We start from the raw sequence: 14,865 nt of genomic DNA, 5'->3' as shown, positions 1-14,865 counted from the left end.
AGATCTCCAATTCCACCATGATTTACTTGAGATCCGTTCCAAGCATTTGTTCATTATGTTAAAACTTAAATACCGTCTCCTCCATCCGTTCTGCATCAGCAACAATTTCATCTAAATCTGCTTTCTCCACAGGTCAGGTGAGGAGTGTCACGTTTCAGCCGACTCATCCCCAGATAGTGGAGGAAAGCACTGAGGTCAAGATCAGCTGCAGCCATGATGATAGTACCCTTCTGTCAATGCTCTGGTACCAGCAAAGAGAGAGCGGGCTGCTGAGCTTCATAGGATATAGTGTTGGTAGTAACCCCAACTATGAGAAGCAGTTCGCAGATCGATTTGAGATTACACAAGAAGACACAGTGAGAGGAGCGCTGATCATTCACAGAGCAAACCTGTCAGAATCGGCTGTGTATTTCTGTGCTGCCACACACAGAGCACAGTGATGTGGTTTAACGCCACTCCTGTAACAAATGGCTTGTGCGCATATGCATCTTTAAACAGAGGAGGAAAGAGGCAGCGTCTCTCTTCACACAGATTCTCATTGGAGGAAGCTGTTTCTCCTGCAGCAGTACAAACGTGGAGGATGTTTCCAGCTGTGATTGGATTTCTTCTCATCTTGCTTCCATGTAATGGTTCCTCAAGATTACTACTAAAATGAAATTAGCTGCAAATGTAATATCTTAATTATGTTGTGGATGTTATACAGTAATTATATGAGTGTTATTGCCCCATGGCTTCTGTATCAACCACTATTTGAATCTTTCTTTTTCCACAGATCAAGCCAACAGTGTGATGTTTCAGCCGTCTCAGCCCAAAATAGTCAATGAAACAGCCAGGGTCGAAATTAAATGCACTCACAATGATAACAATCTCAATGTAATGCTCTGGTACCAGCAAAGAGAGAGTGGGCTGATGAGCTTAATAGGATATAGTGTTGGTAGTAACCCCAACTATGAGAAGCAGTTCGCAGATCGATTTGAGATTACACAAGAAGACACAGTGAGAGGAGCTTTGATCATTCTCAGTGTGAACTCATCAGACTCGGCTGTGTATTTCTGCGCTGCCAGTACACAGTGATGTGGTTTAATGCCACTCCCTCACTAAAAACCCTGTTCTCTTCTTCTGTTGTTTTCAAGTTCTAGATCCTGAGAGCCAGTATGGTGAAATTTGCACTACTGCAATTTGAAATATTGCCTAGACATTTACAACACAGAATAACAGCTTCAGTGCAACTGTGACAGTAAACACAACAGATAGAAAATGCAACAATTCTCTACATATGAAATACATTCAAGTTCACTAAATTACATACATATGTATAAATTCAAGTTATAGGACATTATACATACTTTATCTATGGAAGAGCGTAGTGTAATGGAAGTGGAAGATAAAGCTGCACTAGGCAAGATTTTTATGTAAAAATACACCCATCTTATCAGACTAAATCACAGAGTCGGGCTGCAACAGAGGAGAGAAATATGAGCCAGAAAAAAAACATTATTTTCTTAACAAGAGAGGAACAAGATCAGGTGCAGGCAGAGGAAGAAGGAAGGGAAGAGGCGGTGTGATTTAATCATTTGTCATTTGACTTCTAATGAGTGTCAGCAGTAGAGCGATGTGTGGATGCTGAGCTTGTGAAGCTGATTTCATTACACATTGTGATTATAAAGGAGATATGGTGACAAATTAAACTCCTGTCTGTCTTTACACTGAACAGGACTTGAGTGAAGTTGTGTTTCCAGGATGCCTCCAGCTTTACACACACTTGGAATTCTACTGTTCTTGCTCACAGGTAAATCTTATTCACTTTTATCAGGATTTTTCTCTGAATATCAAATCCTGTTGTGTAACAAGGTTGCATTAATTTCACCAAGACAAATTCCTGCACAATTACTTGTGAAGAAAGTGATTCTAATGCTGATTTTGTGGCAATTTGCACTGCAGTATGTTTTCAATTAAAACACTTTATTTCAACCATCACCTGAATCTACTTTCTTCACAGGAAAAGTGGAGAATGTTTCCTTTCAGCAGTCTTCATCCCAGCTTGTCAATGAAGGGACTGTGAAGGTCAAGATTAACTGCAGTCATGATGACAGCAGCCTTACAGTAATGCTCTGGTACCAACACAAACAGAGCAGTCAGTCTATGAGCCTCATTGGGTTTGGATATGCTAGTGGCTCCCCCAACTATGAGGGTCAGTTTGAAGATCAATTTAAGATTACAAGAGAAGACACAGTGAGAGGAGCGCTGATCATTCGCAGAGCAAACCTGTCAGACTCAGCTGTGTATTTCTGTGCTGCCAGGACACAGTGATGTGGTTGAATGCCACTCCCTCACTAAAACCCTGATCTGTTTTTTTTTTCTCCTGTAACAAATGGCATTTGAGCATATGCATCTTTAAACAGAGGAGGAAAGAGGCAGTGTCTCTCTTCACACAGATTCTCATTGGAGGAAGCTGTTTCTCCTGCAGCAGTACAAACGTGGAGGATGTTTCCAGCTGTGATTGGATTTCTTCTCAGCTTGCTTCCATGTAATGTTTCCTCAAGATATTATCTAAAATTAAATTAGCTGCAAATGTAGTACCTTAATTATGTTGTGGATGTTATACAGTAATTATATGAATGTTGCCCCATGGCTTCTGTATCAACCACTGTTTGAATCTTTCTTTTTCCACAGATCAAGCCAACAGTGTGACGTTTCAGCCGTCTCCGCCCAAAATAGTCAATGAAACAGCCAGGGTCGAAATTAAATGCACTCATGATGATAACAATCTCAATGTAATGCTCTGGTACCAGCAAAGAGAGAGCGGGCTGATGAGCTTAATAGGATATAACTACATTGGTAGTGTCCCCGACTATGAGAAGCAGTTCGCAGGTGGATTTGAAATTAAAAGAGAAGACAAAATGAGAGGAGCTCTGATCATTCTCAGTGTGAACTCATCAGACTCGGCTGTGTATTTCTGCGCTGCCAGTACACAGTGATGTGGTTTAATGCCACTCCCTCACTAAAAACCCTGTTCTCTTCTTCTGTTGTTTTCAACGTCTAGATCCTGAGAGCCAGTCTGGTGGAATCTGAACTATTGCAATTGGAAATATTTCTCTGACATTTACAACACAGAATAACAGTTCAGTCCAACTGTAACTACATTCATTCAAATACATTCAAGTTCACAAAATTTCATACATACAGTATATATAAATTCAAGAGATGATACATAACCATGGAACAGCATAGTGTAATGGGAGGGGAAGTTAAAGCTGCACAAGGAAAGATTTTTATGTAAAAATACACCCATCTTATCAGACTAAATCACAGTCGGGCTGCAATAGAGAAGAGAAAAAGGAACCAGGAAAAAAAACATTGTTTTCTTAACAAGACGGAACAAGATCAGGTGCAGGCAGAGGAAGAAGGAAGGGAAGAGGCGGTGTGATTTAGTCATTTGTCATTTGACTTCTAATGAGTGTCAGCAGTAGAGCGATGTGTGGATGCTGAGCTTGTGAAGCTGATTTCATTACACATTGTGATTATAAAGGAGATATGGTGACAAATTAAACTCCTGTCTGTCTTTACACTGAACAGGACTTGAGTGAAGTTGTGTTTCCAGGATGCCTCCAGCTTTACACACACTTGGAATTCTACTGTTCTTGCTCACAGGTAAACCTTATTCACTTTTATCAGGATTTTTCTCTGAATATTAAATCCTGTTGTCTCTGTACCATGTGTAACAAGGTTGCATTAATTTCACCAAGACAAATTCCTGCACATTAACTTGGTGAAGAAAGTGATTCTAATGCTGATTTAGTGCCAATTTGCACTGTTTTCAACTCTAATGCAACTCTAACGCAACTCAATTATCACCTGAATCTACTTTCTTCACAGGAAAAGTGGAGAATGTTTCCTTTCAGCAGTCTTCATCCCAGCTTGTCAAAGAAGGGACTGTGAAGCTCAAGATTAACTGCAGTCATGATGACAACAGCCTTACAGTAATGCTCTGGTACCAACACAAACAGAGCAGTCAGTCTATGAGCCTCATTGGGTTTGAATATGCTGGTTCCCCCAAATATGAGGGCCAGTTTGAAGATCAATTTGAGATTACAAGAGAAGACACAGTGAGAGGAGCGCTGATCATTCGCAGAGCAAACCTGTCAGACTCGGCTGTGTATTTCTGTGCTGCCAGTACACAGTGATGTGGTTTAATACCACTGCTTCACTAAAAACCTGATAACAGCTACTGCATTAACACTGATGACAGCTGCTGCTCGGGGTTTTGGTTGTTTGATAGAAAATTAAAGAGCTTATGGAAACTGTGTATTAGGGTTAGATCAATATATCAGTTTGCCACTTTATGGGGCCGATATTGACCTTTTTATTAAATATCGTATATTAGCCATGGTGGAAATTCTTCCTTGTAGCAACTGATAGAGCTGATAATGTAATAACTTTCCTCTCTGACAATAATACAATTCTGGGGTAACACTGAATATTTGTCACTTTTTGGCATGAAAATTGTCCAATTAAGATATTCAATATCAGCACAACATTTTGCCATCTTCACTTGAAAAATACCATTAAAAACAAGAGGCATTTGCCCTCTCTGCCATTCATTTCAAATGTCATGCACAAACATATTGTCTATTAAATGCAAGTGACTGATGAATGATACAAATTCCCTCTTCTCATCTGCACTTTTCCAATGGAAGGAGAGAGAAATTGGTCTTTCTGTTTGAAGATCTGGAGTTCGACTTGGATGGGTCATGATCCTCACAGTCTCAGCTGATAATCAATGCATGAAAACAGAGAAAGTCTTAACTTACAACAGCAACTGCTGCAGGGATCATGTGACCTCATGTCTCCTTTGTGCTGAATAGAGTGATGTGTGGCTTGGCATCATTCAGCTGGAGGAAGGCTTATCATTAACATGCTTGTCACAGTCCTATATCTGTCATTTCTTTTACACTCAGGTGGGTTCTGTTCATTCATTCATGGATGGATGTGCTAGCTAACCAATGCTGAACTGCTCAAATTCCTTTCACATTTACACATCACCTATTTGTGTGATTTTACAGTTCTGTACATAGAAGTGGGACAGTATGAAACGTTCTCCTACATGTGCTGCAGGTCTCACTGCTGGCCCAGTAGTTCTTCAGTCTGGAGGCCAAACGTCCCTCCCAGGACTCACAGTGAGCTTGGAGTGCAGCATGGCTCCAGGGTTCGGCATGTCCGGCTACACCATGCTCTAGTACCGACAAACCCTCTATGGGGCGGCGCTGGAGTTCCTCACAAAAGAGTACGAGGAACCTGCGGGTCGCTTCCGCTCGTCTCTCGATACGTCGAACAACAACTTCTCCCTGGAAATCACTAAGCTGCTCCTGAACGACAGCGGCACCTACTACTGCGCTGCCAGTCACAGTGATGCACACAGGCCAGACAGTCATACAAATAGCAAGTGTGTAGGCCGGTCTGTCACAGATGGCACACAGGCAGGAAGAAGCTGTGGCTCACTTGGTTTTGATACTAAACCGTTTGGATTTAACTGTCAGAGCGCAGTTGCCACAGTGGAACAGTATGCTGATGGAGAAATGGAGTCAATGTAGTCGAACCCCCACAGTTTATGTTTTATGTAGAGTTAGACCCATATATCGGGCCGATACTGGGCTTCTAATAAATATTGGATATTGGTCAGTGATGTCGTCTATCTTCGATATGATGGAGGTTCAAATTAAAGATTTTTAATATCGGCACAAATTATCAGCTATCGGCAACTTCAGTTAAAAAATACCAGTATTGGCATTAGTGCATGTGTTCAGAAATCCCTTGGGTTAAGAGCCTTCTTGGCATAATCCAATGAAATGCATAAACCCAGTGATTTTGAGAAAAGAACTTAACCTCCAGTTGCTCCACTGATAGAAGACTGTGGTTGTACTGGGAAACTCCCAGCTGTGTCACTATATGAATGTAGGCGGAGCTAAAAAAGAGCACGAGTGTTCAGAAAAACTCTTCCCTAGTAAAGGTTGAAAAAGAAAGGAGAGGGAGAATCAAATCTAATTTGACATGTTTTGATTGCAGCAGCCTACAGACTCCTACCAGCCACCAGCTGACAGCCTGACAGAAGACAGGAAAGTTAGAAGGAAAATTGTGGATGGTTCAGATATTTCAGTCTCAACTTTATGATCACTGTGAATATGAAGCTCTTCTCAGTTGTAGCACTTCTCTTCCTTGTCAGCAGTAAGAACCGTGAAATTCAGTCGAAAGAAAGATCTCTGTTTTTTACTTTACTGATTTGCTTTTTGATTTATAGTCAAGTTCTCACTTTTCTTTTTGTCTTCTACTTTCCAGATTTCTCCTGCAGTGTGAAAATTCACCAGCCTCCATTTGCAATCAGCCATGAAGGAGACGCGTCTGTAACTCTGCAGTGTGAACAAAACGATGATCAGCATTCCTACATGTATTGGTATAGACAAAGAAGCGATGAGAAAATACAGCTGGTAACATATTCTCTTGGTAAAGATGCGTGGAACACTGAAGCTCCTTTCAATAAATCCAAGCACACCATGTCCCGGCCTGCGGTGCTTCACTCCTCTCTGAAGATAGACGGTGTTGAGGCTGGAGACTCGGCCGTGTATTACTGTGCCTCTGCTGGAGCACAATGGCTCAGACGCCTCAGCAGCTAAACAACAACCACAACACCAACCAGCAGCAGGAAGACAAGACAGGAGGAGGGAAGAGGGGTGAAGCAGGGCGACGGTTAACATCTGAACTATCCTCCATCTCTGCTTTTAGCTCTCTGGTTTCAACTCTAGGAGAGAGTTGTTCATGTTCAGAAACATCACTTGAGCTCCTTGACCACAGAAATAGCAATGAACTCTTACAATGAGTGATATTGTGCTATAAGCTTGATCTGATATAAGCATTTTTTTTTGGGGGGGGGGGACAACCACTTGGTGGTACTAAGGAATAGTAATAAACAGAAGAGGAGAAATAGCATCAAAATAATAACATCAAAACCTACTTTGCTAGCTAGCTAGCTTACTGAGTATGACATGACATGAAAACATCAATGTGACATTTTGCTTTCTTTCTGTTCTCCTCTTCTATTTTCCTTCTTTCATTTTTCTACCTTCAGCTGATAAGTTCTTTGGCACATAGCCTGGTATTCTCTGAAAAAAAGGTTCACACGCAACAAACTTCTTGAAGAGTTTGGATGCACAACAATCCACCACAAGTGTCTCTAAAATGATTCACAACATCAACAACTTTATTTTAACACTAGAAAGTCAAGTTACAGCTGTTGAATTTTAGAAATGACAAGTCACACCTTTCAAAATATCCTTCCATGCCCTTAACTTGACCCACTTTCTGTACAAACTAAGGTTGTTATATGTTGTTATATTTACACCCTTCAATTGACTTGTTGGCCCTCTTTAGACCTCCAAAATCCATTGGCCTTTCTAGTGTTAAAAGAGAGGTAGTTAACTTATGTTATTTGTTGACAAACTGACACTTTTAGAGACTGGATTCTCTATATTTTAGATATATTGAATGATGGACTTAGTGTATATCACTTCAGAAATTAACTGTTTACTCATTGGTATAAAAAACACGTTCCTTTTGCTTCTGCCGAAATTTCACTTTAAGTGTCAAAGAAATTGGGCAAAAGTCAGTAAAGAGCATGGTGAACATCCACTAATTCACAGAGGAACAAAAACTGCTTCTCAGTCAATTCAGTGATGTTTGTGCAGCAGCAGAACGCTGATCAGTTTAGATAAGTGCACAGGTGCTAACATGGTAAAGACTGTCTGTCTGTCCCATACAGTATTATCGCCCTGTATACACATCTGTGTCACTCTGCTCTTAGTCTTTTCTTGTTCTTGGATACTATAATTATGTGAGCAGTTTGCCCAGATGAAAGTTTATTTCGAAAGGAAACGTTTAAGAGATTATCATACACTGACCTCTACAGGACACATGTGGGATTACACATTACAAAAAAAACATAATCCTGAGTGCTTTTTGGATACAAATCTAATATGTCAGTGGTGAGGCAGTCATATCATGAAAGTATAAATGGAGTTGTACAGGAACAAAGTGGTCAGGATATGATTCCATTTATATAAATGAATTACCTCTGCAGGGTAAATGGGATATAACACATCGGTGATAGTAATGCCTAATCACAATGCCTAGGATTTGAATATAAAACTAATGCTTCAAATGAAACACAGTAAAATAATGCAGTAGCTCCAAAGGGACATAAAATGTTGCCGTTTAAATATAAGCACACTGGAATTACTGTCAAAGCCTGTCAAAAACTAATTTCATAAAAGTAAGGTCTGACGCTTCTAAGGAAAGACAGTAATATGTTGTTATGGGGAAACTTAATGGAGTAGTTCCCTGCAGATAATAAAACAGAACAAAACACAGTTTAGATATAAGCAAGTTGTGGTAGAAACACAAACAAAGAATAGAATCTGCTAAAGAAATTTTTGACACAACCTACAGTATACATGGTCAAGTTATTTGTACAAGGACATTACTGCCTAATGCATTTAGCAACATAATGTAATAACTTGTCAAAAATGTCATAAAATGCCCCTATACATGTGCCAAAAATGTCATAAAAACTGTTAATGTAAGAATTCCAAGACAATGTAATCATGCAAACATCACATTATTGCATTAGCCTGCCATTATGACTTCATAAGGGCTCTAGCATATTTTTATCTGATGATTATAATAATAATATTGTTTAACTATGTAATAACTTCAGTTATCCCATTATTCTTATTCTTATAAATTATCACATCATTAGTCAATAGAACATCATCAGTAAAAATATGTTACACCCCTTGTGATGTCATAATGGCTGGTTAATGTAATAATGTGATGTTATGCAATGTATTACATGAAAAGTTTTAATTACATGTTTTACCCATTTAGAGGGATATTTTATGCAGTGCCCATTGAATGACTGTTGTTGTTCCAAATGAGAAAAGAAATTGATCAATTTCTCAAGGGTCGTACACAGAATCAATCACATCTTTCAGTGTGTGTTACTCGATGCTCTGTGTCTCATCTGCAGTTCACTGATAACTGGGTGGGATGAAGAGGTGTGACCAGCAGTGATGTCACTTCCTCTCTGTAGCTACAAAAAAACACAAACAAAAAGTTTCCCTTTCCTTCCCTCCTTCTTGCTTCTTTTCTTAGCTGTCACAGAAATAGCAGCAGTCAGGTTGGAGCCCATTCAAACGTCAGTAAGCGCGGCCTGTGCAGCTGCTCTCACACACAGATAGTGAGAGATGGAGGCTGAGATATGGAGAAGCTGGGTGGGGGTGGGAAACAAGAGGGAACCAGAGAGAATTCAAGTTTTTGTGTGATGCTTTTTCACCGTGGGGACAGGGGGCCACGGTGATACAATCCTATAGAGCCGCTGTACAAAAACCTCCTCCCATTCACATGCATAGTGTAGAGCGCTGCATGGAGCTTGGGACACTTGGTACAGAGGAAAACATCAATATTCTGACTCCATGCAGGACGGCAGACAACTCTGGGAGTGTAAAATCAACTTTAATGAGGAAATTTGGCTGGAATAAAATCTTTTTAAATGCTGAATTCATATCTGCTGCATTTGGATGTTTGATTCACTCATGTTGACCCCACAGCTTGGACATGATGAAGCCCATCCTTTATGTTTACAACTTCTTTGTCCTATGGATTATTAGACTGTGTCTGAGCATGCTACTGAGGGATGATAATGGAAAGTTTGGTGACTTTTTGGTAGAGGAGGCAGTCAGTGTGACACTGGAGCTGAGGCCTTCTTTGGAAATGGAACAAAACTGACTGTTTTGGGTAAGTCACAGCTCTCACAATTCATGTTCACTGAAACAAACTTGAAATAGTGAAAATCTTTGGCTGATAATGAGGAAAGAATCTGTTGTCATGAAAAAGATGAACTATTGAGTTGAACTGAGAACACTGTGATCAACAACCTGCTTACTTTGGCAATGGAACCAAGCTGACGGTTTTAGGTAAATATTTCAGTTCAATATTTAATTTTGGTAAATGCCACATTGCCTTAGAACCTCAGTATAAAGTGTAGGAATAACAAAAAATGTAACATTTCCTAAGATAATTCTGGTAGAGAATGACAGAGGAGATTCATGCTCAGTGTTTCTGCACTGTGACAACGGTGAAGCATACTTTGGAAATGGAACAAAACTGACTGTTTTGGGTAAGTCACAGCTCTCACAATTTCAGTTCACTGCAACAAACTTGAAATAGTGAAAATGTTTGGCTGACAATGAGGGAAGAATCTGAGTTCATGAAAAAGATGAACTATTGAGCTGAACTGAGAACACTGTGAGCTACAATGAGCCTGCTTACTTTGGCAATGGAACCAAGCTGACGGTTTTAGGTAAATATTTCAGTTCAATATTTAATTTTGGTAAATGCCACATTGCCTTAGAACGTCAGTATAAAAAGAAGGACTTGTACGCAAAATGTCTTAAGATAATTCTAACCCTAACCCTAAAGAATGACAGAGGAGATTCATGCTAAGTGTTTCTGCACTGTGACAATGCCAACCCAGCATACTTTGGAAATGGAACAAAACTGATTGTTTTGGGTAAGAGAAGGCTTATGAGGAAAGAATGAGTGTAAAAAGAGTGTGTTTGAATAGGAGTGGTAATGTGAGAAACTTATTTGGATCTTTATAGTTGTAGTTATAGTTGTGCTTTTTGATGTTAAGCTTGTGCACTGTGTCAATTACGAAGCCTACTTCGGCCAAGGCACAAAATTGACTGTTCTTGGTAAGTAAGATATCAAATTTTCTTCTCATGAATCTACCTGTAAGTGAAGTAAAATACATGTGAGCCTAACAGGTCAGTTGCTGATGGAAACTATTTTGTCTTGCATCTAACTTGTACAGAGAGACTGTAGTACAGTAGATGTTGGTTTGGAGGTTTAGAAGAAATTTAAATGATCAATGGCCATTTAAAATCAATCAAAAATAAAGGAGAAAAGTAAAAGCAGCAGCTTGAGCTGATTTGAGCACTGATCAGGTTCACTGTGCCGGTGGCAGAGAGGCTTACTTCGGTGGAGGAACCAGGTTAACTGTCTTAGGTGAGAAATCAAACATAAAGTTCTTTAAAATATTGTTCATCATTACCTTGAAACACAGATTTCAGGATTGATGATCTCATTGACTACAGTAAAGATGCTTCAAGGCTTGACTGACACCTTGTTTCAAATGATGATTCTTGACTGCTTAAAGAAAATTAAAAAAGCACTTAAAATATCTTCGTAAAATAGCCATAATAACATACTCTATATGGATGTTTAAAAGGTTAAGTTCAGTGCAGGTTGACTTGACTCCATTGCAAACTACAATAGATCACATTGGGAGTGTTTACACCTCAAAGTGTGACAAAGTTAGAAACATTTTCCAAAGTGGAGCCTCAGTAAGAGAAGCAGTAGGAAGAGTTTTTGTTACAGTCCAAACACTCTGTGTTCATACGCCGAGGCTTACTTTGGAGCTGGAACTAAACTCACTGTTTTAGGTAAGAACATCTTCAACAAACAATCTGAGTATGTTTCACAGCTGATTTAGGTGAGAGAAGACAATGGAGAATATTAAGAATCTGCTTTTAGACATTTTATTTGATAGTAGTGAACGTAGTATACTGTTTTTAAACTGTGAAAGAAGTTATGTCAGAAGTTAGTTTGTTCCAGTACAAGACTAATAACAAGCGTTGTCAGTGTTCTGCAGCAATAAGACATTTGGCTGAACGCCCAGATTATTGCTCTCATAGTAAGTTCTTATCAGCTCTGTAAAGGACTGTGAGTTCCCAGTCAGAGGCTTACTTTGGGAACGGAACAAAGCTTACAGTCTTAGGTAAGGAGAAACAATATAATGTCATTCAAACAATACTATATATACGTAATATTCCATAGGTGATAATGGTAAAGTAGTTGGTTTGATAACTATAAGTTCGAGTTGAGTTTCTTTACTTCATTCTCTTAAATGGACCTTAATTCAGCAGTCTAATGTCAGGTAGTGATGTAGTTTGGTATAAACTCTGTATTCTTCTACAGTGCATGTGTACAGAATTCCAGTTTCTTAGTAAATCTCTAAAGTAGAGCAAAAAGTCAGACAGTTTACAGGCTTCAGGGCTTAAAGGGTGAAGAGTTTTTTCTGTAGCCATGTGTCAGTGTGAGCAACTGATCCTGCTTACTTTGGAAATGGCACCAAACTGACTGTGTTAGGTAAGAAAAGAACATTTCACACATAAATGTTGGCCTTGTGAGTCTGTCTGAACTGAAAATGTAGTTTGGAGAAATTTGATAATAATAATTATTTATAATTCAAAAGTTATTTGCTCAGAGCAATATTTATGGCTCTAGTTTAGATAGTGTAGTCTAGATTTCTGGGGCCATCTTGTGCTGTTCTGCAAGTTTGTAGTTAAAAGCAGCTGAGAAAATGTTAAATCCATCTAATGAGATAAATGTAGAGCATGATTTCCCACTGTGCTTCGGCGAACAGGCTACGTTTGGTCCAGGCACCAGACTCACTGTTATAGGTAAGACTGAAATTTGAAATTCAGAAGTTGTCATTGAAAATATGCATGATTGATAACATTGCTTAAGTAAGCAGACAAAACAGATAGGAAAATGTAATGTTTCCTCCCTTGCATCGGTCAAATAGAGTAAAAGTTACAAATGGGAAAATTGCTGTTTTAAATTCCACACATAAAGTTAATGAGTCAATGACAGTGATATCAAATAGTAGAGCAGAATAGGAGTGATAGGAAGTATAGGAGGTGATGTTGTGATTGTACTGTATATTTACAGGTTAGTGGAGAAAATGATCATGGCTCACTAACACAATAAGTGAATTGTTGGTTCAGCTCCTGTAAGGCCATTGCTAGAATGATGTCAGTTTTGTGCATGTGAGTATGTGGTGTGCTCTGGCTCTTATCCTGCTTATTTTGGAGAGGGAACCAGGCTCACAGTTCTTGGTAAGATCGCTGAAAAAACCTGAAAATGATCTAAAGAAATGAAATGATAACGGCTCTAAAAGTGAGTGCTGTAACCTGTAACGACCATGTGGTTTGTGGTATTTATGTTTAGTGTTAAAAGGTCTTCCTCTGTCATCCTGTACCCCATTAAGACTAGCGTTCATTCATGTCTAAATTCTGCTATTAAAAAGTCTAAATGTTTGTAAGAATGAAGGATTGTAGGTCAGTCCACTGTAGATCTCCAGGACTTTGACAATGACAATAATTTAATGATTTATGTTGTTTGTCTATGCAGATCCAAACATTCCTATCACCCCACCAACAGTGAAAATACTTCAACCTTCGTTAAAGGAGTGTAAAGACAAGAAAGACAAGAAAAACAAGAAGACCTTAGTGTGTGTGGCCTCTGGTTTCTACCCAGACCATGTGAGTGTGTTCTGGCAGATCGAGGGGGAGAATGTCACTGATGGCGTGGCCACCGACAACGCTACCTTGCGGGACGGGAAACTGTACAGCATCACCGGCAGGCTGAGGGTCCCGGCCAGAACGTGGCACACACCCGGCAGGAAATTCAACTGCACTGTCAGCTTCTTCAATGGGACTCATACCACCTACCACTCTGGTTTAGTTTATGGCACTGATTTAGGTATGAGTTAAAAAGTAGAACCTGCACACTCAAATATCATTTAACTCTTTATTGCATTGTATCCATGATGGATCTCCTTCAGGTCAAATTAAAATTAGAACCACCTGTTAATTTGTTCTTAACTGATTCAGGTGTGCCCATCTGAAACTCAGAAAGGACTTGAACTTGATCATTTTACTATGGGAAAATAATGCAATCACCAATCTAAACCTATCTGCACTTGTCTAATCCATTTTATTCTTCTGTCAGGTCAAGGAGAAGGCATGACAAGAGGTAAATATGCTGTTGTGTGGCCTAACATAGATCAAGGCATCAACACTGTTACATTAAAACCCTGTAGTTTCCTAGCTAAAAAAATATATATGCAGTCATGGTAGTGTGCATAAGGATATAAGCATCCATCAAATGTTTTGTTGCACACATAGATTGTCTCTGCAAAGTTGTCTCTGCTTATTTCCTCTTTGAATCATGTCACTCATTTGAACGTTTCAATTTTCTGCAGAGAAATATCTGCAGATCACACAGACTGCCAAACTGTCCTACGGTGTTTTCATCGCCAAGAGCAGCTTGTATGGAGTCTTCGTCTTGGTTTTGGTGTGGAAGCTTCAGGTTTGTCCAACATGAACTCCTGCATGAACCATGTACCTGTGACATTTGTCTTGTATATATGTTATATATGAATTTTGTGATTGGGAAAGCAGTAAAAGAGCTCATGACAAGACAGACTACTAAGTGAAGTGAAAAGTGAAGTGAAGTAGGTGGTGTCTGTAATGCTATTTGTAATAAACAGGTTTTACTTTATAATAAATCTCTGAACTTGTTTCCTTCTCTGTCTGCTGCACAGGCTTCATCTGGAAAGCAGAGCAACTGACAGCTGAGCTGCGGCCGCAACAGACGAGCTTCTCTTTGTCTCTGTAAATAAAATCTAAAAGCATAGTACTATACTTACATTGTATTGTATCTTGCAGCGCATTTAGACTCAATAATATCTCTTTTGAAATGAATATTAATCAATCAATTCTGCATACATAAAAAGAACTGTTCTAACCATATCCTTAATGTTAATGTTAGTACTATGACTGACTTCTCAAGCAAAGTATGTGAATAGTTTGTTGTTCAGTTTTTATGTAAACTTTATAATGCTGTCTGTCTGTTTGCAGTTGTGAACTTCTTTATGCTTAATCTTCTATTCAATAAAAGTTTTTCAGA

The 14,865-nt window shown here is 39.2% G+C and overlaps 1 protein-coding gene across 10 annotated transcripts in view; it reads left to right on the top strand.

Moving 5' to 3' along the window:
• The window catches only part of LOC139909231 (M1-specific T cell receptor beta chain-like), a 53,070-nt gene extending 38,205 nt beyond the window's left edge, over window positions 1-14,865 (top strand). The window contains exons 1-7 of one of the 10 annotated variants that reach the window (XM_078289446.1): window positions 1,605-1,789; window positions 2,000-2,306; window positions 10,359-10,408; window positions 13,306-13,656; window positions 13,906-13,929; window positions 14,159-14,265; window positions 14,501-14,865. In XM_078289446.1, coding sequence (XP_078145572.1) covers window positions 1,741-1,789; window positions 2,000-2,306; window positions 10,359-10,408; window positions 13,306-13,656; window positions 13,906-13,929; window positions 14,159-14,265; window positions 14,501-14,527 — 915 coding nt within the window. In that variant the 5' untranslated portion in view covers window positions 1,605-1,740 and the 3' untranslated portion in view covers window positions 14,528-14,865. Of the gene's footprint in view, window positions 1-132; window positions 437-1,604; window positions 1,790-1,999; window positions 2,307-2,420; window positions 2,528-2,673; window positions 2,975-3,472; window positions 3,652-3,876; window positions 4,181-9,801; window positions 9,844-9,965; window positions 10,023-10,358; window positions 10,409-11,054; window positions 11,116-11,837; window positions 11,888-12,210; window positions 12,259-13,305; window positions 13,657-13,905; window positions 13,930-14,158; window positions 14,266-14,500 lie in introns of those variants that run through there. The other 9 variants (XM_078289454.1, XM_078289448.1, XM_078289447.1 and 6 more) reach the window with 9 other exon arrangements.

This window comes from Centroberyx gerrardi, chromosome 17 (assembly GCF_048128805.1).
Source record: "Centroberyx gerrardi isolate f3 chromosome 17, fCenGer3.hap1.cur.20231027, whole genome shotgun sequence".
NCBI classification, from domain to species: domain Eukaryota; kingdom Metazoa; phylum Chordata; class Actinopteri; order Beryciformes; family Berycidae; genus Centroberyx; species Centroberyx gerrardi.
Note: the sequence above shows the minus strand (reverse complement) of the source record. Positions and strands in the feature narration are given on the sequence as shown.